Source organism: Balaenoptera physalus, assembly GCF_965194825.1.
Source record: "Balaenoptera physalus genome assembly, chromosome: 16".
Lineage (NCBI taxonomy): Eukaryota > Metazoa > Chordata > Mammalia > Artiodactyla > Balaenopteridae > Balaenoptera > Balaenoptera physalus.
Window position 1 is genome coordinate 70,465,702 of NC_138898.1, and position 22,359 is coordinate 70,488,060.

Consider the following 22,359-nt stretch of genomic DNA (forward strand, 5'->3'; position numbering starts at 1 on the left):
AAATACGAAGAAGCATAAAGAGAAAAAAGTCCCCTAGTATCCCACCACCTACAATTAATATTTTGGAGTATATCCTTTCAGTGTTTTATATAAGCACATATGGATGGCACACCTAAGTAATACATGCATGTTCATACTACACACATTGAACTTTTAAACAAAACTGGGTTGTATTGTACATTCTATTTTGCAAATTTTTCCATTGAATACTTTTTCATATAAATCTTCTCTCATCAAATGCTTTTAAAAGAGCAGCATTCAATGGCAGTACTGGTGTCACCACTGACACACCAGCTACTTCACATAACCCATAAACTATTTATAGCCTACTACTCAATCTGTCAAAAATTTGGTGCTGCACTGCAGAGGGGTTACAGAAAGGTTGAGACTCTCTGTTAAAACAGATTTAATAGCCAGATAGGTCTTTCATTGATAATTCGTCAATTTAAAATAAACTCTCATTGTTGGACATTTAGTTTGCTTCCAATAGCTCACTATTATAAACAATATTGGGATAATAAGCAGAATAGCAGCTAAAATTCAGCACATTTATAATTATTTCCTGAGAATAAATTCCTAGAAGTGGAACAACAGATCAAAGACTGTGCAAAAAAATATTATATATATAATATTCAATGTGAATTCAAAAAAAGTAGTGTCAACTTATATAATGGGAGTGTACTGGGAGTATCTACATCATCTTGTAATATGTGTCAACTAATTCAATTTCTTAAAAAAAAGCCAAAAAAAACACCTTACCAAAAGCACTTTAAGACATATTTAAGGAAAAATATCAAACCGCCAAAGGAGGATGGAAAACAAGAGAGAGACCATTTGCTTCATTGTAAATCACATCAAAAGACTGACAAATCCAACAATTTTGGCTCCAAGGATTTCAAGACAGTGTTGTTAAATGATGGGGGTGGGGTACGGTGTGGGGGACAGGAAGAGATTAATCATAAGGGTATGTTTCAATTATATCTACATTTCCCCAATTTATTCTTTCAAAAGAAACTGAACCTTCCCCTATGTCCCATACACACACAAAAAAGATAATGCCCATCCTAAGGTCTAATGAGGTCCCCTTATCATAGGTTTAGCGTTGGGGTAGAAGGGTCTGACCCATGGACTTGAAACTGAGTGAATCACATGCCCAGGGAGCAAGAGCCTCATTCAAAATGGAACTGTGGCACCCTTGAGACAGTTAATAGGCTGGATTTAGACCACAGACTTATTATATGGCTTTCTAGCTTCAGACTGGACCAAAGGATATTATCGCTTACAGCAGAGACTTGTCTGCTCCCCCAGCCTCCAGGCTCTTCATCAGGTGGCCACCAATTTTCACTAGAAGATTCCTCTCCCTCACTCTTGGTCATGTAAGTTGGGTGGGGCTCATAATGGACCATGTGACTCAAGCCCACCAAAGCATCCTATGCCCTTGGCTTCAATGATTGGGCCAGGAATATGCAGGTAACCTAAGTCAGACAAAGTGAATCTTAGCACCGAAAGCAAAGGAGGTTGGAGCTGCTTTGGTCATCTTACCAGAAAGAGCACCAGGGAAAATAATAATGCCCATCCAAGGGTCACTGTGAGAGTTAAACTGTCCCTTCTTATCAGATGGGTCTCAACTCAAATGCATGTAAGACACCAGAATAAAATCACTACCAAGAGACAAAGAGTAAATCAGTTTTGAAGGCATTATTTGCACCCAGAATCCAACTGTACCTAAGTCAGATCAAAGCCTGAACTTCACAGTTGTATGAGCCAATTAATTCTCCTTTTTCATAAGCCAGAAGTCAGGTTTTCTGTCACAACAGAAAGAGTCCCTACCAAGATACAGCTGTCACTCAGATCTCTTCTACTCACAGAGCAAAGAAACAGAAGATCTGATACCATGGTCGAAGACCAACTTACTAGGCCACAATTTCAACCCAATATATCAAGAGACCCCTGAGCTGAACCCTAAGACCAACGATCCCAAACTCAAGCAAACTGTAAAATTCCGTTACAACTGGGTGGACCATGATGATGCTATTTAAAAGAATTTAAAAGATGGTATGACTAATGAGAAAAAGAACCTTTCCAATTGCAATTCTTACAACCTTAAGCCTCCTTCAAGCAAATATGCCACAGAGCACTTACAGCTGCTTTTTTCTATTGTGTATACTTCTGTCATCTTCATGTTCCCAAGGAGGAACCTCCTTCCAGCACTCAGACACCACGTGAAAGGCTGTAAAGCAAAAGCTCTTGGAACTCTTTTCCTATGCAATAACATGATCAATCTTCCGACTAAAATAGGTTATTTGATCTAAACCACATCCTATGAAACTGAAAGACCAGACCTGACCAGAACTTTGCTACCCTCTTGGTTTCAACGACTATTATTGAAACAATTTCTCTTTGGTTTCAAGTACTGAAGAGCCTATTTAGAAAGCATTCAGGTTTTGAAGACGGTGACAGGAAATGCCCATGTTAGTGTGTCTTTATTGGAAATACATTCCCTGCAGGTTGAAACTTGAGGCCCCAAGGTTTGAGCCTTTTTCTTCAAGTTACTTATTTCACAAATGTGACCTCATATGGCATGAGGCCAAAGGGTACATTAACATGGGTAAAGATAAGCAGATAATCAAATAAAAAATAGAGCTTTATACCTGGTGGCTGGCATCATGGTATTACAGGCTTGGCAAAGTAAGACATCTTATGATTCCAGCCCAGTTCCCACCCACTTCCCACCCATACTGATCTGACAAAATTGCCACCACCTAATGGCTAACTGCAATGCTGTCTATTAAAACTCTGCCCTGGGACTTCCCTGGTGGCGCAGTGCTTAAGAATCCGCTTGCCAATGCAGGGGACATGGGTTCGAGCCCTGGTCCAGAAAGATCCCACATGCTGCTGAGCAACTAAGCCCATGCACCATAACTACTGAGCCTGCGCTCTAGAGCCCGCGAGCCACAACTACTGAGCCCGCGCTCTGCAACAAGAGAAGCCACTGCAATGAGAAGCCCGTGCACCGCAACAAAGAGTAGCCCCCCCACTCGCCGCAACTAGAGAAAGCCCACGCTCAGCAACGAAGACACAATGCAGCCAAAAATAAATAAATAAATAAATAACACAAAAAAATAAATAAATAAACTCTGCCTTAGCAGGTAGGCCCTATTTTCCAAAAAAACAATATGAGAAAATCCTAAAATAAAGCAGCAATGCCACAAGCTCTTTTTGTCACCACCTCTGAAAATCGGAAGACAGCTTTGGATCCCAAAATAAACTGTACATACGTACACACACTCATACTCTAATTTTGCGCCCCATGATTAAGGGTCCATGCATTGCAACTTTTTTGAACTGCATGAGGGTTTTACCTGCACTGCAACCACATTCATTTCCTTCACTCAAAACCAACTGCAGATACTGCAGCTCCTACAGCTGCCTTTCTGGGAAGGATAGGACATGCTTTGGATGCACAATGACTGGGTCTGTACAGCCCAGCTCTATTCACTTCCCAGCACATACTTAGTCACCCTGCGCCTCTGTTTTCTCACCTGAAAATTGGGACAAAGGGTCACGGTGAAGAATAAATGGCTCCTTCATATCAGATGCACCTCCTTTAAATGCTGAGATGCATTCCCTGTCCAACCAATCTAAAGTGCCCTCTCCCTCTGATCCAGCACACTATTTTATTTCTTCAGCACATACCACTCTCTGAAATTCTTATTTGTTAACTTATTTATTGTCCGCTCCCCCTACTAGAAGGTAACTGCCACAAGAGCAGGGATTTTATTTTATTCACCACTTTGGCTGTGCACGTAAGCTTTGTCATGTAAGCAAATGTTTTGCTAATTATCTCCTGAATAAATAATAATCACTGATATTTGTCGAGCACTTCTATACAAGGCACTAGTCTCTGCACATTTTAAATGTATTAACTCATGCTTGAATAAATGAGTATGGCATATTCAGCATTGTCCCTAGCACATAGTTCTTAACAGATGATAGCTATTCATACCAATTCTAATTATATGATGATGTTATCAAATACTCAACAGTAAAGGAAGTAGAGCCCTAAGAATGTAGAGTAGAACTTAATTTCGCCACTCAAGAGCTGGTTCCTAAGGTCCAATTCCTCCTGAATGCCTTGCCTCTCAACACCCCACTACCTTCAAAGAGAAAGTAGAAAATTGTCTCATTGTTCCAATTACTCCCTACCTCATCAGTTACCATATAATGTGATACAAACACAGCTTCTCAGCAGTATAGGCTCCATCTCTCCTCACTCCACAAGCTAATTTTCACCTCAAACACAGCAAAAGCCAAAATCTGAAGCTGAAATTGGGAGATGTTCATCCTATAGTGCCTCTTTTTGACCTGTACCTTAGTCCCTGGGAAAAAATTCACATAATAATGGAAATCACTCCTGCCTCTCCTTTAAGCAAGGGTGAAAGTCCAGACAGTTTATTCAAGCCATAGCCATGCAGCACTCTAGGAAGTTCCAAGGGTTCGCCAAGCAGGTGAAGTCAGTGAAAAACCTTCTGCTGCTGGTCGGAACTGCTTCTTCTCTACCGCAATGAACAAAGAAATCACATCGAAGGTGTCTAGAGATGCAAGGGCAAAAGCCAGCAGCTTTTTTGCATACTACATAGTGAACACGAAGAACTCACAGCCAGTTTTACACTTCTTAAGCTATCTTGTTCCACTGTAGTATTTTTTAAAATTCGCTTGATGACAGATTGGCTTTTAAGTCTGAGGGATGAAGCACATACCTTGTCAAAGAGGATAAGGGATGTGGACCATCGAGGTCCTCCATCTCTTTAGAACCACTGGAAACAACAGACTACGTTTCATGTAACGGCAAGAAAAGGACAAGACCTAAAATCCTAATCAGGGCCTTCAAAGCCAGACACACTTGCCAAGAAAGCAAAGGGCAGATCCCACTTCTGCTGGCTGGCAGGCCAGCCCACACTTTCTGCCTAGCCATGTGAAGCAGTCAGCTCTTTCTCTCCCCACCCCCAGGGCCAGTATGTGAGGTAGTGACACGAGCAACTTTTCTAGGAGAGTATTTTATAAAAATAGAGCTTCCAACCTTAGGTTTAAAACTGAAAGGAAAAATAGCCAGAATTAGAAGTTTGTTTTAACACAATACATTGAAAATTATAAGTTTAAGTGCTGGTAGTTGGGGACAGGGATCACACCACCACATGACTTCTCAGTGAGTCATTAAAAAATAGTACAGGCTTGTTTAACTAACAGTGGACGTCCACCAGTAATAGAGTTAAGAAGTCCATGTATCAGACGATGGAAAACTAAACTGACACTCCTTCTGCATTTGTTTCAGCAGTGGCAGGACTGACACAAATGAATTGCAGCAGCAATTTACAAGACAGAAACGCTAATAAACGTTTTTTGAGGCTAGTCGAAGAGGAAACGTTTGAAACCCTGAATTGACTCATTTTTCAGAAGTTAAATCAGTTTAACTGGGAAAGCCTCTAAACTACAATAAATCACTAACTGAAACATTTCAGGATTCCTAACACCCATTCTTGATTAACATACCTTTGTGTCAAAAGCAAAAGCCAAGTGCCAGCATTTAACAGCAAGTTGCTACCCTTTCAGTTATGAGAATCAGTCTGGTAGAACTACATGAGAACAACAAAAATTAATCTTCACGGGCTTCCCTGGTGGCGCAGTGGTTGAGAATCTGCCTGCCAATGCAGGGGACACGGGTTCAAGCCCTGGTCTGGGAAGATGCCACATGCCACGGAGCAACTAGGCCCGTGAGCTACAACTACTGAGCCTGTGCGTCTGGAGCCTGTGCCCCGCAACAAGAGAGGTCGCGACAGTGAAAGGCCCGCGCACCGCAATGAAGAGTGGCCCCTGCTTGCCGCAACTAGAGAAAGCCCTCGCACAGAAATGAAGACCCAACACAGTCAAAAATAAATAAATAAATTTTAAAAAAAAATTAATCTTCAGGCCTAGATGGATACTGTCAGGATAATAATAAAGACCTCCCCAAAGGGCTTCTGGGTACCATAAATTATATAACAAATCCACTTCTGCCAGGCAGCCAGTATTAACTCCTATGTACTCCTAAGTACTCCAGGGTACTACTCAGTGTCACCAATGGGCTTATCAAAATGAAAGCATAACTATCCACCACTGCTCCAAAAAAGACACAGCATGTTGCTCATTGTACCTCAGTTTGCTGACATCACTACTCATTATGAGAAGTCACTTAACAATCTTAAATACAACTTTGATACTTGTTTCTTCCAGGCCAGAAAAAAAAAAAAAAAAAAAAAGAAAGGAAAATATTTCATTAACTCCTTCCCCAGTAAGCTCTTCTGACTGAATTTTTTTTATTGTCTATGATGACATTCTAGTATAATAGACAATTATTTCTACTATGCATTCAAGACTTGAATGCATTGTACATTATTTATTCCTATGGAACATAAACATTCATGGCTCTCAAGCAGATAGTCAGAAATGACAAGCACAGAAAAGATGCTACTGTTTTAGTGACTGCACCTCGGATTAAAGTTCCAAGAAGGCAGGAAGTGTATATGGTAGCGTGAAAAGGGCTAACTGGCATCTAATAAACACTTTCTAAATTCAAACCATGTTCTACTCTTTCTCAAAATTAGGGATAATGCTTCTCAAGCCCACTTTTGAAAAATACGGAGTTTAAACTGCCTCTTTCAAAAAAGCATACTACAATAGAGTCATTTTTTTGTTTAGTATGCATAAGTCTTTCAGTCACTGCAAAATGAGAGCAAGTCTTTCAGTCACTGGAAAATAAGAGCTTGAACTAGACCACTGTCTTTCCAACTTGAACTGCGACCTTCAGTAAAAAACACGTTACATCCTGACCAAATGCACATGTATATACACACACATACCACTCATTAAGCAGTATTTACTCTCACTTCAATGATGAACTCTAATTTATGCTATTTCTTTTCTTTCATTCGGTTTTTAATTGTTGGTTATAATCCACTAATTAGATATGACCCATAGTAAGAAAAGCTCAAGATCAAACTTAAAGGTTCCCGCCAATATATTTATTGTGCCAGACACAATGCTAGGCATTTTATAGTCATGACAGCAGTTAATCCCTACAGCTACCCTATGAGGTTTGTACTTTTTTTAACTGAGAAATTTTAAAATATTGTATTACTTCATTTAAAATATCAATAATATACACACTGCTATATTTAAAATAGATAACCAACAAGGACCTACTGTATAGCACAGGGAACTCTGTAATAACCTAAATGGGAAAAGAATTAGAAAAAGGATACATGTATATGTATAATCACTTTGCTGTACACCTGAAATTAACACAACATTGTTAATCAACTATACTCCAATATAAAATAAAAACTGGGACTTCCCTGGCGGTCCAGTGGTTAAGACTTCACCTTCCAGTGCAGGGGGTATGGGTTTGATCCCTGGTCAGGGAGCTAAGATCCCACATGCCTCGTGGCCAGAAAACCAAAACATAAAACAGAAGCAATACTGTAACAAATTCAATAAAGACTTTAAAAATGGTCCACATGAAAAAAAAAAAAAAACCTTAAAAAAATTAAATTAAATTAAAATATTAAAAAATCAAAATACAAACCATGTGTTATCATATGACATATGTATGCATTTTAAGCAAGGTTATCAAAGTATGTATAGTACAAAGAATAAAATATTGAAGACTTAGGGAAAGGGGAAGTCTGTATAGGAAAAAAAATAATAGCCTCTAAAATAAATAAATAAATAAAATATCAATAATAAACCATGACATGTTAACATAAACAACATTTTTATGAAAAATAACTGTATTTCCAAAAACTTAATGAGAAGAGTGACACTGTTTTACACTTTTGCAAATGTCCCTAAGGTCTGGCTTAAAAGAAGACAGCTAATTTCCCATATATGCTTCTCCATTCAATCGTCTGTGATATAACATGTCATGCAGCCTCTATAAAACTCATGGGAGAATGAAAGTATAAAGGACAAATGATGTTAGTATTATTAAGAAGAGAATTTGATCTTCCAGATCCTGTGAAAGTGTCTTGGGGATCCTCCTAAAAGAGTCTCTGGGACTGAGGCTGGTACTCTTGATATTCCAATCTTACAGAAGAGGAAATAAGCTCAGAAATAAAGTACCTTACTCAAGTCCCTACACTGTAGCACAGACAGAGAAGCTCAGCCAACATTCCAACAGCTCCCCCAGTTTCCCAGCCTCTTCAGTTAGATGGGGAAATGTATCTATTTCTGGCCAAACAGCTGTAGGCAGAAATGACACAGTCAGCTGTAGACAGATGTGATACTTATTTCCAAGCCCAAGCACAGAGCTGGCATATGACATCCCAGCCATCTCTTCCCTTGCCATGGTGACCAAGACAGTTCAGATGGTACAGCACACGACAGTGGAACCCCTATCAGCTTGGGTCCCTGAGAGACTGTATGGAGCAGAGCACCCTTCAGCCTAAAACCCATGTGGGACATGCAAGCAATAAACTTTCATCAGATTATGCCAAACTTTGTAAATTCTAACTCCCTAATTTTACAGTTCAGCCCCCTACCACCTTTACTGCAGTATTCTCACAGTTTACCTACTTCTGGGATTGCTCCCTCCAGTGTCTTCCACACTGCCACTGGATTGATCTTTTTAACACACATATAGCCCATGTGAATATGCCATGTCCCTAGTCAAAATTATTTAATAGCTCCCCTTCATCTACAAAATAAAATCCAAATTTAATAAGGCATACAAGGCTCTTCTGAATTTGGCCTCAATTACTGTCATTCTCCTGCTCTCATTCCACATCCCTCAGGCATACTGAAACATGTGCCATTCCCCAAGATGTCATGGCCTCTCATGCCTCTGTAGTTTTACACATACTGTTACCTGTGCTTGGAATGCTTCCTCTCTCTAGTCTTGGTCTTTTGAGCCCTGGTCAGATTTTACTTCTCACAGGACTCCTCTCCTGACTCCTTCAAGTTGACCTAGACCCTCTTTGTCCCTTCACACCTCCATTTATAGCACTAACATTTTGGGCACAGGTTTCACAACATTTTCTATTTGTTGTTCTATCTGTTTTCATACCATAAGGTCCTTAAGAACAAGGTCCACAAAAGGCACTCAAATTTACTGGAATGAAAAACTGGCAACATATAAACATATTTATTTTTCCTGAAGCACCATGCATCCAATCCTAGAGTTGGCACCTTAAGAAAAATGCAGATTACACATACTTCACTTTGAAGACAGTGATGAGAGAATCAAGTTTGGAGGCCAAGACCTAGAAGACAAGTTTTGAGTTTCAGAAGTTCTCTGTGAATGATCCACATTCCATCTGGGAAAGCTGGTTCCTTGCTCATATATGTCTAACTTGAAAACTACATAGTCTGGTTCTTCTTAGAAAATAGTTTGTATCTGTTTGGAAACCCTGAGTACCATTAAAGTGTGTTTTTAAAGGTTCTGTCCTGTTAAGCCTCTATTGTAATCTTTTGCTTAAGCAGCCTGAGTCAAAAGTACTAAATACTGGAGATGTTCAGAACTTGGTGTTGAGTGAGTCAATTTAAGCATTGTATGCAAATAGTAAAGCTTCAAATCAGAAAAAGGAGGAGCTTAGGCCAAACTGCTCAGAGGGAAGGAAAAACTGCTTCCAAATGGGGAAAAGGCTACAGGAAAAGATTTTTACCTGTTGCTTAACTTTTTATTATCTCTTTCTGCTACGCCACAGAATGGTTGTGAGCTGGAAACTTAGAAAAGCAAATGCTCTGATAAATTAAGCAATTCCGGTTCTTTGACAGGGAGGTTTAAAGTCAAGAGTTAAAGGAAGTCTTCGAGTACACCTTTTTTTTTGACTTGAAGGTTACCATGAAAGTTCAAGTTTCCAGCATCCTAAAAGGGCTTTACTTTAGAAGTAAAAAGACTCCAGATGAATTAAAAGGTTAGTCTACTATGAGAAAACCAAAGTGGTGCTGGAAACATGTAAGAATGGTCTGAAAAGGTCTTGAACTCTACCACTATGTTTGCACATCTTTCATTCTGACTCAAAATTATATTTATCTTTTTAAATGTATGGTCTTGGGCTTCCCTGGTGGCGCAGTGGTTGAGAATCTGCCTGCCAATGCAGGGGACACGGGTTCGAGCCCTGGTCTGGGAAAATCCCACATGCCGCGGAGCAACTAAGCCCATGTGCCACAACTACTGAGCCTGCGCGTCTGGAGCCTGGGCTCCGCAACAAGAGAGGCCGCGATAGTGAGAGGCCCGCGCACCGCGATGAAGAGTGGCTCCCGCTTGCCACAACTAGAGAAAGCCCTCGCACAGAAACGAAGACCCAACACAGCCAAAAATAAATTAATTAATTAATTAATATAAATAAATAAATAAATAAATGTATGGTCTTGAATGCTTATACTTCTATGGAGATTATACTACCACGGAGATAATTATTTGTATGATTGGGAAAGAATAGTTTTTTACGTGGCTTTCATCTTTAAAAGCCCAACTATTCAGCTGCCCTCAAGAAATCTTAACCAAGACTCATTGATCCAATGGCAATTTCCCAAGAAGAGAAGGTATTAAACAACCTCACTCTAGGTTTGCAAATCCTAGTCTATAGACCAAAGGTAAATGCCACAACCCCTGCATATCCCCTTTCAGAATATCTCCACACTCATCAGCAATTATCTATAAATAATGACTAGCCTCTGCACCAAGGGAAATGGACTCTGTCAGAAACCTGACATCTACCTTGAGTAAGGTGGGTCTTGTGAATTTGTGCAAAGGATGAATGTCATGCATGTCACGAAACAGATTTTAGTAAGAAAAGAGATTTTTAATCCTGCAAAATATAGCCCTGAGTACAGGCTTTTTCCCTTTTCCAATGTGCCAAATAACACAGGTCACTATTTCTTCTCGGGAGAGAAGATAGTATGAATGACAAAACCAAAATTTACAAAGTTTGAGAGTTTCTGGCTTGGAACATTAGATTCCACCTCAATCGGGAAACATCTGAGAGTTTCTCATCATGAAAGCATGTCGAAACTTTGTATTAAATAAATGAAGAAGGAAAAAAAATGGAGAAAAAAAATCTTGGGTTACATCACTGTCACCATTTTGTTCTTTTTTAACCTAATCTTGACTAGATAACACAGAAGGATAACAGACTTGGAACCATCTTTATAGCAATTTTTAAAAACTACAATTTGAAACATTCAACAGTTTATGACAAGGAGCTATATACCAGATGCATGGCCCTTTATGTTGAGGTAACTATAGAACAAAATCACTTGCAGAACAGAGGCTAACAACCAAATGTAGATAATGAAAGATGACAGTGTTAATATACACAGAAAATGTCAAGGGAACACAGGTAATTAAGGCTTAAAAAAAAAAAAAAGAAAGAAAAACTCAAGGAACCATGGACTACATCTGAAAGCAGCTTTCTTGGCTCCTATTATGCAATCAAGATTTCATTTTTATTCTGGGTTTTTGCTTAAAAAGAAAGTACCTCCCACAAGTTTATTTCATTTCTACCACTGCTCATTTTACTTCTCAAGACCCCCAGTACACTGAGTTATGACCAAGACGACAAAAAGTGAAATGAAATTTTAAATAAACCTTGCCTCAGAGTTTATCTTCATTTTAGGGCACATGTCACACTGCACCTTTAAAGTAGCTAACAACAAGAAGTAACGTATAGATCATTAGGATGCGACAGAGTCTCGGCCTTCCAGAACCTAGAACACATGCACAGGCATGCGTTCAAGAGACAGGGATGGCCTTTTCTCCCTCCCCAACAGAACAAATCGAACCCCTAACTCCTACAATGGGGAGTTCCAACAGCAAAGAGTGAAAGGAACTAAAGATCAATCCAGGTTTCGAGGAAACTCCTAAAAGTGAAAGAGGAAGCAACATTATTCATTTTTTATTATTTAAGAAAAGCCACCACCACTAATGTCTACGATAATTTAAACTCTATACAACCAACTTATGGGCATTTTCACCATGAATGCACAAATATAAATCTGTCAATTTGCTTGAGTTAGGCAAGTTTTTAAAGCCACTCAAATTTGGACCTGTCCTATTGTGTCCATCACCACAAAGTCTTCATGAAGGTGCCACATCACTGCACTAGAATTACTGAGTCTCAGAACTTATAAACTTCAGCCATTCCTACACAACCTTTATGATCTTACATATCCATTTACCATCCCAACTACTGTTCCCCTAAGATTTTTCTTAAATCTTAAAAAAAAATCACATCCACTTTAAATATCACCCTAAGCGACATCATCCATGAAGTCATAGGTCTAATATGCTAGTTATATTTTCATTAATACACATTAAAATATAGAATAAGCAAAAAGTATTCATCCAGCAAAAATCACCTCATGTACCATCAATAGTATAAAAAACACACCCTTGCATGCTCATTTCAGCAGCGCATATACTAAGAACGTAACCAAAGCCACACTTCGGGAAACAGTGATTTAGTCCCAAATCCTTTGTCGCAGCTAAGGAAACACTCAAAGAGGGGCTATAACTTGCCCAAGTTCACATAGAACTGGTGGCAGAGTCTAGACTAGAATCTAGTACTTAGTCCAGTGGTGGTCCACTAGAATATAATCTCCAGATGGGTAAGCTACAAGGAGAATTAGACCTGGCCTTCGGGGACTTCCCCAAGAAGTGAACCTCAAGCAGTTGGTAAGCCCTTTGCCAGTGGATCCGGGTTTTTCATTTTCTCTGAGAAGCAACACATATAACATGATACTTGCCAGCTGACTCTCAAAGATTGTCTGGACCGACTGAAATAAATCTGTTGTTTCCTTCCCAAAGTCTCATGCGGTTTTGCCCAACTCATTGAACCTCAAGGCATACTGCCAATGATAAAAATGTCTCCTGGATCAGTTTCCCATTTTTTGATCCAACAATATTCTAGCCACTGAGCCCCTGTCCCCGTTGCTAGATTCATGTATGCTCTATATGGTTTCAGGAGGAAGATTTTCCATCTCTGGGTTTTAGGCCAGCTTTGGAAACAGGCTGGAAGTTTCCATTACAGAGTTACTCCTGTATTTCCCAGATACCTAGAGCAGGTTTTATTTTCGAGTGATAGATAACTTGTGTCTACTGTGTGCCTAGCAATGTTTTATACACTGTCCCATACTTCCCATATAAGAGAAGGTAAAATGATATAGTTCCTGGCCCTTTGGGAGCTGCCAATCCCTGTCAGCTTAGCTATATATGCATGTAGCTAATAATAACTAATGTTATTAAATGTTTATCTATATGCCAGGCAATGTGCCATGTCCTGCAAATGTACTGTCTTACTGACTCCTCACAGCTACTTACTGTTATTATCCTCACTTAATACATGAAGGAAACAAGGCTTAGAGATGTTAAGTGGCTCATCCAAGGTCAAGTGGCAAGCCGATGGTAAAGTTCAAATGCAAACCCAGACTCCAGACCGAGGCTCTTAACCAGTGCACTATGAACACCTGAATCTTTAAAGTCACACTGAAAGGAAACATGATTTCTGTGTATCTGATTTCCTATAAGTGAGATCCTTTTTTGCATTAGGGAGCTTTAGAGGTAGTGCACCTGTTAAATTCAAGAATATATAACACATTCTAGGAGTGCCATTTCATACTGATTGAGGGAAGAGTTTGCTCCTTGTAATCTGAAGCTATGCAATTTGCACTCTCTTGACACCCTCCCCCCAAAAACACCACCATCAAATTAACAGTAAATGCATATTGTTACTTATCATCTAAATCAACTTTAGGTAACCTTATTCCTACTTATGGGATGCAAAACTGGAGTATTAATGTGATGTAATAAAAAATATATTTGGTCTTTGTCCCCAGTTCCTACCAGAGCTCTTAAAACCCTTGGAATTTCCTTACTGATAGGCTCCTTTGTTTTTCATAAGGATCAGGGTTTGGACCACATCTGAGTTTATGCTAAGAGGTGACTCAGGGTGGGCCCTTTTGATAGTTTTAAGAGAGATGCTGGCCACACTAGAAAGACCAGGCACATGATTGGAACTTTCAGTCCCACCTCCAGCCCATAAGGAAGGGAAGGGTGGTTGAAGTTTCATCACCAAAGGCCAATGCTTTAATCAATTTTGCCTACACAAAGGAACCTCAACAGAAATTGAAACAAGGCTAGGGGAGCTTCAGGGTTGGTGAACACATTGATGTGCTGGGAGGCTGGCATGCTCAGAGGGGACACGGAAGCCCTGTGCCCCCAATTCAAATCTTGCCCTATACATCTCTTCCATTTGGCTGTTCCTGAGTTATAGCCTTTATAATGAAACTGTATTCATAAATATCATGTTTTATCAGCTCTATGAGTCATATGTTCTAGCAAATTATCAAACCTGGGGGAGGGTGGTCGTGGGAAATTTGTACTCTGCCAGGCAGAAGTGCAGGTAGGTAACTTGAGACAACCTGATACTTGGGGCTGGCACCTGAAGTGGGGCAATCTTGTGAGACTGAGTCATTAGCCTATGGGGTCTGCACAAACTCCAGGCAGTTTGCATCAGAAGTGAATTGTTGGACACTCAGTGATGTCAGAGAATTGTTGCAGGAATGACATAATTAACCTCAGAAAAAAGAGGTCCACATTACAAGCAACTTAACTGACGCTTAGAAGCCACCTCCCTACTTGATCTAATCATTAAATCTATAGCTGTCACCAATTCAGAGTAGTGTTTGCTGTTTTCAGCACTAGAAGGAAATTTGGCCTTCTGTCAGATCCACGAGTACCTGGTAGAATAAAATTTCTTTTAAATGACTAAACAATTAATTTGATCTGCTAAAGAGACCAGGGAATGTTGTAGAAATATGGAGTCAAAATGTATTTTCTTTAATTAATCATTTTAGTTGTGATTTATTTCCCATTTATTATAGTCCCCATAAGAGAATCATGAATTGCCTCAACAGTTTACATGTAACTGTTCCCTTTGGATAACAGACACTGTTAAATGACAATCACCATCACCTAGTATTATGTACTTTAACTCAAACTCTAACAGACCCAGGGACATGACATTCCCTCTTGTTTACCAACTTCTTATTTGTCAAAAGCAAAAGTCAAAAGAGAGATCTCAAAAAAGTTAGGTCAGTACTCCATAAGCAGTCAATCATGACCAACTAGTCAATCTTGAAGACCAATCTGGTCAAACTGGATACTGCATCCCTGCACTCAACCCTCCCCATCAGGAATACACTTTCCAGTCAGGGGAGAGAGTACTGTGGTCAGGGTCCTGGTCAGGGCCAATGGATTACTCAACTCCATAGGTCCCCATCCCCCTCCTTGTGAATGGTGTTCCCTGGCACTGGGCAATCTTGTGGGCCTGCTCCTTCCTGACCCACTCTTCCCCCATCAAGTGCCATTGTTAGCAATTTCCACCCTTCCCCAGCTGGACCATCAATGGGCATTTCTCTTCACCCTGTACACACAGCCCACAATATCACCACCACCACCCTGCCCCCCAAAGGCCGGCTCCCTTACACGTTCTCCTCCCCACAACGGAACCCACCTATCTAAATGTCTCTAGAAAGGTCTTTAGACTTTTCTCTTTCATAAAATGTTAGTAAACCCCCAAGCAAAATTCTCCTACCATAGACATCAGCTATAACCAACTGTTTTGAGTAAATGACTAGACAAGTGACTAGTTATTTCAAAGAAAAATTTACTAGGAGAAAAAGAACCACAGAAACATTCTTTAAAATGAACACAGAACATTCACTACACAGCACTCCTCACTTTTGAATTACACTCACTTAGAATAAAGAAAATATCACCACAACTGGGGAAAATGCCTCCTTTGAGGACCTGGAACTTCTAGCATGTCCACAATCCTGCCACCTAGAACCCATGCTGCTAGGGTCCCAGCACCCTCACTGCCGTGGTATTCCTCACCTTCCCTTTCTACTTAAAGAGGAGCCACTAGGTAGTCATCAAGTAGATATAAAGTAAATGTTTAATTGAAAACAAATTTGCTTCACAGATTTTTTAGAAAAAAGAATATGGTGATTGTAGTTATTTCCACAGAGCCATTCTAAAGCTGTTCTGTCAGTGGGTATACCTGGATTTTTCCTTTTCAGATTCCAGGGCAGGTCACTGGAAATGGGAATATTCAGGTCAGCATTTTGCACAGGCATTCTGGACAGCATGCCACTAGCTTATCTTAAGAACTTAGAGTGATAAAGCCTCCACTTCTGTTTGAAAGTACTATCATCACTTTCAGAAATATTCTGAGGAGGAAAGGCTAGCTACTTACTAGTACCATTACCATCAATAACTTCACATATGTTTCAAAACTGGTTATAAGGATTTTTCTCTGAAAGAACAGTAGTGTGTGACAAAACGTTTGAGTAAAGAGCCAGTAATATAAAAGACCAAACACCAAGGATTCAATTAAACTCAAACTCTACTGAGTGCCTACAATGACATATTTGCGGCAATGTAAATAAGAAAACAAAATTAGTGCAGAGAAAGTCCTATTCTAGTCCTGTAGCTGCCAGTACCTTGCTCTGTAACTTTAAGCAAGTTTACTAACCTTTCTAGATTTCCATTTACCTACTGCTTTTTGATCTGTTTTCAGCCTCAAAACATTCTGATTGACTGAAATCTTACGGGGAAACCCAATAGAACAGAATATCAAGGTACCTTCTGCAGAGTGAAGCATGGTTGGGGGGGGGGCAGTGAAGTGGAAGGAAGACAGCGAGATGAGGGGGCATACTCCAGAAATGACCCCTGAGAGGGCTCCGCATAGCCCAGTTTGAAAAACTATCATGCCAGATATTCTAAGGTTCTTTGAGGGTCTTCTTCCTGCTTCTTCCTTAACTGGAGAAAGAATTAAATGCATTCAATATAGTAAATGCTATGACTTGAGTCTTGTTCAGAATCAAAATTACAGGTCACACACCAACCCACTTTAGGCAAACACTGCAGAATCCAAACGCTTCATCAACCAACAAGAGCTAAAAGCTATAACCAAACCCTGCGGTCTTGATATGGTGGAAGCAATCTACTACTAAAATAAGGAAAGCAAGTTTTTCCAACACACTGTCTCCTAGACTGACCAGCAGAGATTAGGGCAAAAATGAGAAGTCCTACACTATGCAGTGATCCTTGATCAGTCATCATATATCTGGTCTGGATCTCCAGGCCTCAGTGACAGAATTATTTCCAGTCCCCAGGTCCTGAGGCTGAGCCCTCCAGCAAAGCAGGGAGAACAGGAACATGGATTATGCTTCCCAGCACTATGCAACCTAAGCTTCCACGATGCAATTCAGCCTGAAACCCACCAACACAGCACGGGTCAAAGGACACTCCTGAGCAAGGACAAGCCATCGGGAAGTCAGGAGTCGTCAACATGATGCCTACTTTTTCGTGTAATCAGGTTGGTATCAGGGCGCTGGCCATAGATGGCTTACTTTGCTACAAGGGCTAATTACCACCTCAAGATTCCTTTACTGAGCTTCCCTATTCTGATGTATGGTATTTAAATAGTTTCATTTGCACACATCTTAAAGAAGAGGATTTGGCATTTCCCCCCTCCCATTTTCTCCTTTCTACATATCACAACTTCAAAGAATTAGAGTTTGAGCCACTTCCACTAAATTAATATGTTAAGTTCTTATTTGTAATCATTCACTAATCATTCACCTAGAAAAACAGATACAAGAACTAGTAAAACTAGATTTTAATTGAAAGACACTAACTCAATAAAACACCCTGGTCCATTGTGCAGAGAGCTTCAGAACACTGTTCCAACATTTAGGGAGAATTGATCCTGGTTCACTGGTATCAACATCTGTAAATAGACACAAAGAGGTAACTGTAAGTTATCAAGAGCTGGGGAAATAGGAGTCACCACATAATTACCATTGTTTCAAACTCAGTTATCACATCTTCATCTTAAAACAACTGGCGGCCAGTGTACAATTAACTGTCCTTACTGCAAAGATATCAAAACCGTAGCAAAATCAGACTAATTTTAAGTCATCTAATGCAATGCATAACACTCACAACTCCAAAAGTAAGTGGCATCAACTCCTCTTTCAGAAGAGTTTGTCCAAAAGCCCTGGGAGTTTAAGAAACAAATCCACTAGTACCCTAGATTAAAAGGCCAGTTCAGGGGACTTCCCTGGTGGCGCAGTGGTTAAGATGCTGCGCTCCCAATGCAGGGGGCCCGGGTTCAATTCCCTGATCAGGGAACTAGATCTCACATGCGTGCGACAACTAAGAGCTCACCTGCTGCAACGAAGGAGCCCGCGTGCCACAACAAAGGAGCCCACCTGGTGCAACCAAATAAATAGATGAATATTTTTTAAATTAAATAAATAAATAAAAGGCCAGTTCAGCTCTGAGAATCTAAATTCATTCAGATTTGCGGATTCTTTCCCCAAACACAATTAGTGGCCAACGTAGGAGTCGATGGCTTCTCCCTGTATTCAAGTCCCCTCCTGCCCATCCGCCCCCTTTCACAAATTAGAAAAGAGCCACCAGTCTCCAAACTGGCTGATGAAATTTCAGCCTACAGGATACTTTCATACTCGAGTTATAATAACTATTAAAATGAAGATGAACAGTGGATAGCTTAATAACAGCATTTAAAATCCAGCATTAGGATACAGAGGCCAAAATTCTTCAACCTAGGCCAAAACCATATATATGTTATATATATATTTTTTCAATTCTCAGTTTCTTAGAGTTACTCTGCATTATAAAGGGTGGAGTCTATTGTTTGCCTGGTCCTAGCTGTTCACTTGCTTGCTAACTAAAAGACTTCCTATTTGCATTCAAGTTGGGATTCAGTAAGTCAGTACAGGCTCAACTCCATCCCCTTCATTACCCCAGGACTGCCCAGGAAACTACTCAAGTTATTTTTGATAATCCATCTACCCATGCTAGTAAATTACTAGAACCTAAAATAGGTGACAAGTCCAAAATTTCTGATTCATTTTTCCCAAACACTAAAAGGTTTTACTTAGCATTTCTGATACTAACTTTACTACAAATAGCCTCAGCAATATTTAAGTCTCTCAACTGCCTGGCTCAAAGGGCCAATTCACTCAAAGAACACACTAGTCACTGTTGTGGTGTTCAAAAGAAGAAAACAGCATATTCTTTCTGTTGGCCCACTGTGTCATGGCTCAAGAGGGCCAAGTCAAAAAGGAGTCCCGATTGGGCCTCTCAAGTGGACAATCTGGTCAAGGTGAGGCTGAAAAGCAGCTGACTACTGGAGATGAATGGCCCCAACAGAAGGCAAAAGTAGGCTACATCACTTGGTTACATGCCAGCCCAAAGATGTCAACAGAGTGGGATTATGCCCACAATGGTCATTTATCTAATGTAATCCACTGAGTGTGGATTACATTGGATAAATGTAAACTTTTAGCACCAACCTACACCTCAGCTGAGTGCTGTTAGTCATCAGGTGGATCAGACAAGAGTGGAAATATTGCAACATAAAACCCACCTCCCTACAAAAAATAACTTCAAACTTAGATCCTAATGGGCATCTTTGTAGACCAACAGGGGCATATTATTATCACTTGCCCAACCTTCAGCCCTAAATTTACAGCTGGAAGCAAAGGAGGATTCATATACTAGAACACATTTGGGGTACTCATTATGCAATTTTTAAAAGTGTATAAGGCAAAATCCTGTAAGGAAAAAGGCAATCTCTCAGTTGAACATCCCACTGAATTCTTAACACATGGCTTGAGATTCATCTGCCAGAAAAGACCCAGATGACCATTGCCTCCTCCTCTCCCACTCTCAGCAGGGTGACTTTTTTTTCCTATAACAGTCCAAGAGTACCCTCAAAGTAGCGTGTGGTGAGACTCTAGGAAAGGCAACAGAATTAAAAAGGAACATGATTTTCTATTTCCTTCTCCTTCTTCCTCTTATTTTGCCTACCTATTCTAAGCCTGGCCTCCACCTCTCTGACCTAGACTCTTCTCACTCTCCTCTTTGCTCACTAGACTCTGCTATTACTGCCTCCCTTACTCCCCAACCTCCTCCACCTCCCCTTTCTCCCTACTCCCTGGAACTTGCCAAACTCACTCTAGCCCAGTTTCTGCACTAGCTAGTCCCTAAACCTGGAAGGCTCCTCCCATATCTTTGCATGGCTGGCTCCTTTTTATTTAAAGCTCAGCTTACGTGTCACCTCCTCAGAAAGGTCTAGACTGTATCCCAGTCAGACACTTTCTATCACAACACTCTTATTTTCTTCAGCACTTATCAAAGTCCGATTTGCTTATTTATCTGTCCCCATCCCACACTCTGAGGTAAGCTCCATGAGAGCGTGGTCCTTACTGCTATGTTCACCTTTGTATGCCCACTGACCGAAATACTGGCTAGCAATTAGTAGACTGTCAATAAATGTTTGGTAAATGAATGAATGAATTTTGGACTTTTTATTCAATGATTCCAAATCAGTTAAGGTGAGAACAGTAGTCATTTTTTTCTTTTGTTGCATTTCTGTGAAACATCCAAACATGCTGTTACTTGTACAATCAAAGCATTAAATATTCTGTTTTATCAGGCTTGAAAGCCCTGATGAGTAGGATGGAACCCGTTGTGATAATTCTTCTAGCAATATGCACATAAACTCAGTTACAGAGGAACAGGATTTACGGACACTTTCTATTCAAAGGATCCCTAAAATTTGGGCACCGTCTCTTAAAGTTCTTTAGAAAACACAGTGCCAGACTCAACAGAGGATTTCCAAAGAAAATATCAACACCAAACTAGGAATCATTACACTTCACTCTGAAATCCCTACAACAGGCTAAAGTAGCACTACTTTTTTTTATTTCCTTAAACCAACAGAACATCAACAAAGAGACCTTCTTTTCCAATCATTCTTTGCTTTCTTCAAATAATTTTTTTTTTCTCAAATAATTTTTTCACAGCCGTTACTGGTTTGTATTCTTCCTTAAAACAAAACTAAGCAAATCACATTGTCTCATTTAAGACCACCTATACACAAAGAATAAGCTTAATAAATAAGATGGGAATCAGCACAAGCCAAATGTGTCACTGAAGACTTGTGTGCCAGACACGCAAATGGAGAAAAAGATAAAAGAGCTATTGTCCAGTTGGAGAAACAAAAAAGTAATATGGGGTTTTCTGTTCTCCAAAGTGCATCATGAAGTGTGGGTGGAGAGAAACACAGAAATCCAGAATTAGCCTAACATCAAATCACTTTGGAAAGAGTTGACAACATTTAAATTCCTCACACACAAAGTATTTAGAGCAAGAGACCTTGATTCCTAGGCTATGATGCCATTTAGGAATCCTTGCAAGGGCTTTGGAATTCCAGTATTCATAGGAGAAAACGCTCATCTTAATCGGGAGCGACCAGGCATTGAGAGGTACTCCCAAAGACACACAGCTTGTAACTGAAGTATTACAAAGCTTGCAGTTAAGATCTGGGATGGAGGTGGAACACCAAATTCAAGAAGAGGTAACCAAGATACCAAGTGCAATAAAGAAAAAACAAACAAACAACAACAACAAAACCCACCACGATTACCACCTAGCCATGGAGAACTAAAGTGGAAAGGAGGGGTATGCAAGGGAGAGGATGGGGGGTGAGGGGGTAACGGAAAAACACAATACATTTGTCACCCTGTCCCACTTCCTATACAGGATACAGGCAAAGCTTCCAGCCCCATTACCTCAGACACAGATGGTTATCGTTTATAGCAAAGGTGCATAGGAAGGCCTCCAGGTCTGAACCCCTTAATTCCAGGGCTGTTAATGATTAAAGAGAAAGATGGGGGTGGGGAGGGAAATGAGGGCGGAGGGAGCTGGAGATTCACCCACCACCTCTCGCTTGGGCTCCTACCTCACGGCGCTTACAAGGGGCAGAGGACCAGAGTCTGCACTCCCTTCAGAGCAGCTCCGGCCCCCAGAACCCCAGGCCCTGGGTTGAGGGGTGCTGGCGGTAGGGAGGCAGGGACAGTAGGTAAGTTTTCTGAGCCCTGCGGCTGACACGCCACAGGCTCCCCTCACAGCCTCCTCTTCCAGCGGGACCAGTCCAGACAAGGCGCCGATTTCCACTCCTCCCCTTCCACCCCCCCCTTTCTCGAAGGTACCCAACCCCCGCCCCTTCATCTCCCAATGCCTCCCCTTTTCCTCAACCCCCCCCCTCAAACTCACAGCTGCTCCAGAGGTTTCTCCAGTCAAACCCTTTCTGGAAACGACGGCGGCCCGGCGGGTCCAAAACACCTACCATACCCGCTCGCGTTTCCAGGCTCCCTGCCGCCGCCGCCGCCGCCGCCGCCGCCGCTGCCGCCGCCCCCGCCGCCGCCGCCGCCGCCGCC

General features: G+C 40.8%; 2 protein-coding genes across 7 annotated transcripts in view; one reads left to right on the forward strand and one right to left on the reverse strand.

Moving 5' to 3' along the window:
• The window catches only part of REXO5 (RNA exonuclease 5), a 73,439-nt gene extending 63,040 nt beyond the window's left edge, over positions 1-10,399 (forward strand). For all 5 annotated transcript variants that reach the window (XM_082430986.1, XM_082430987.1, XM_082430988.1 and 2 more), the window contains one exon: positions 5,333-10,399. In XM_082430986.1, coding sequence (XP_082287112.1) covers positions 5,333-5,390 — 58 coding nt within the window. In that variant the 3' untranslated portion in view covers positions 5,391-10,399. The remainder of the gene's footprint in view (positions 1-5,332) is intronic.
• Positions 1-22,352, reverse strand: part of DCUN1D3 (defective in cullin neddylation 1 domain containing 3) — a 34,592-nt gene extending 12,240 nt beyond the window's left edge. Inside the window, exons 1-2 of one of the 2 annotated variants that reach the window (XM_082431122.1) lie at positions 22,196-22,352; positions 17,743-17,834 (exon numbers count right to left, since the gene is read on the reverse strand). The gene's annotated coding sequence lies outside the window, so the exon portion shown is untranslated. The remainder of the gene's footprint in view (positions 1-17,742; positions 17,835-22,195) is intronic. The other variant, XM_082431123.1, reaches the window with a different exon arrangement.
• Between the last annotated feature and the right edge of the window lie 7 nt (positions 22,353-22,359).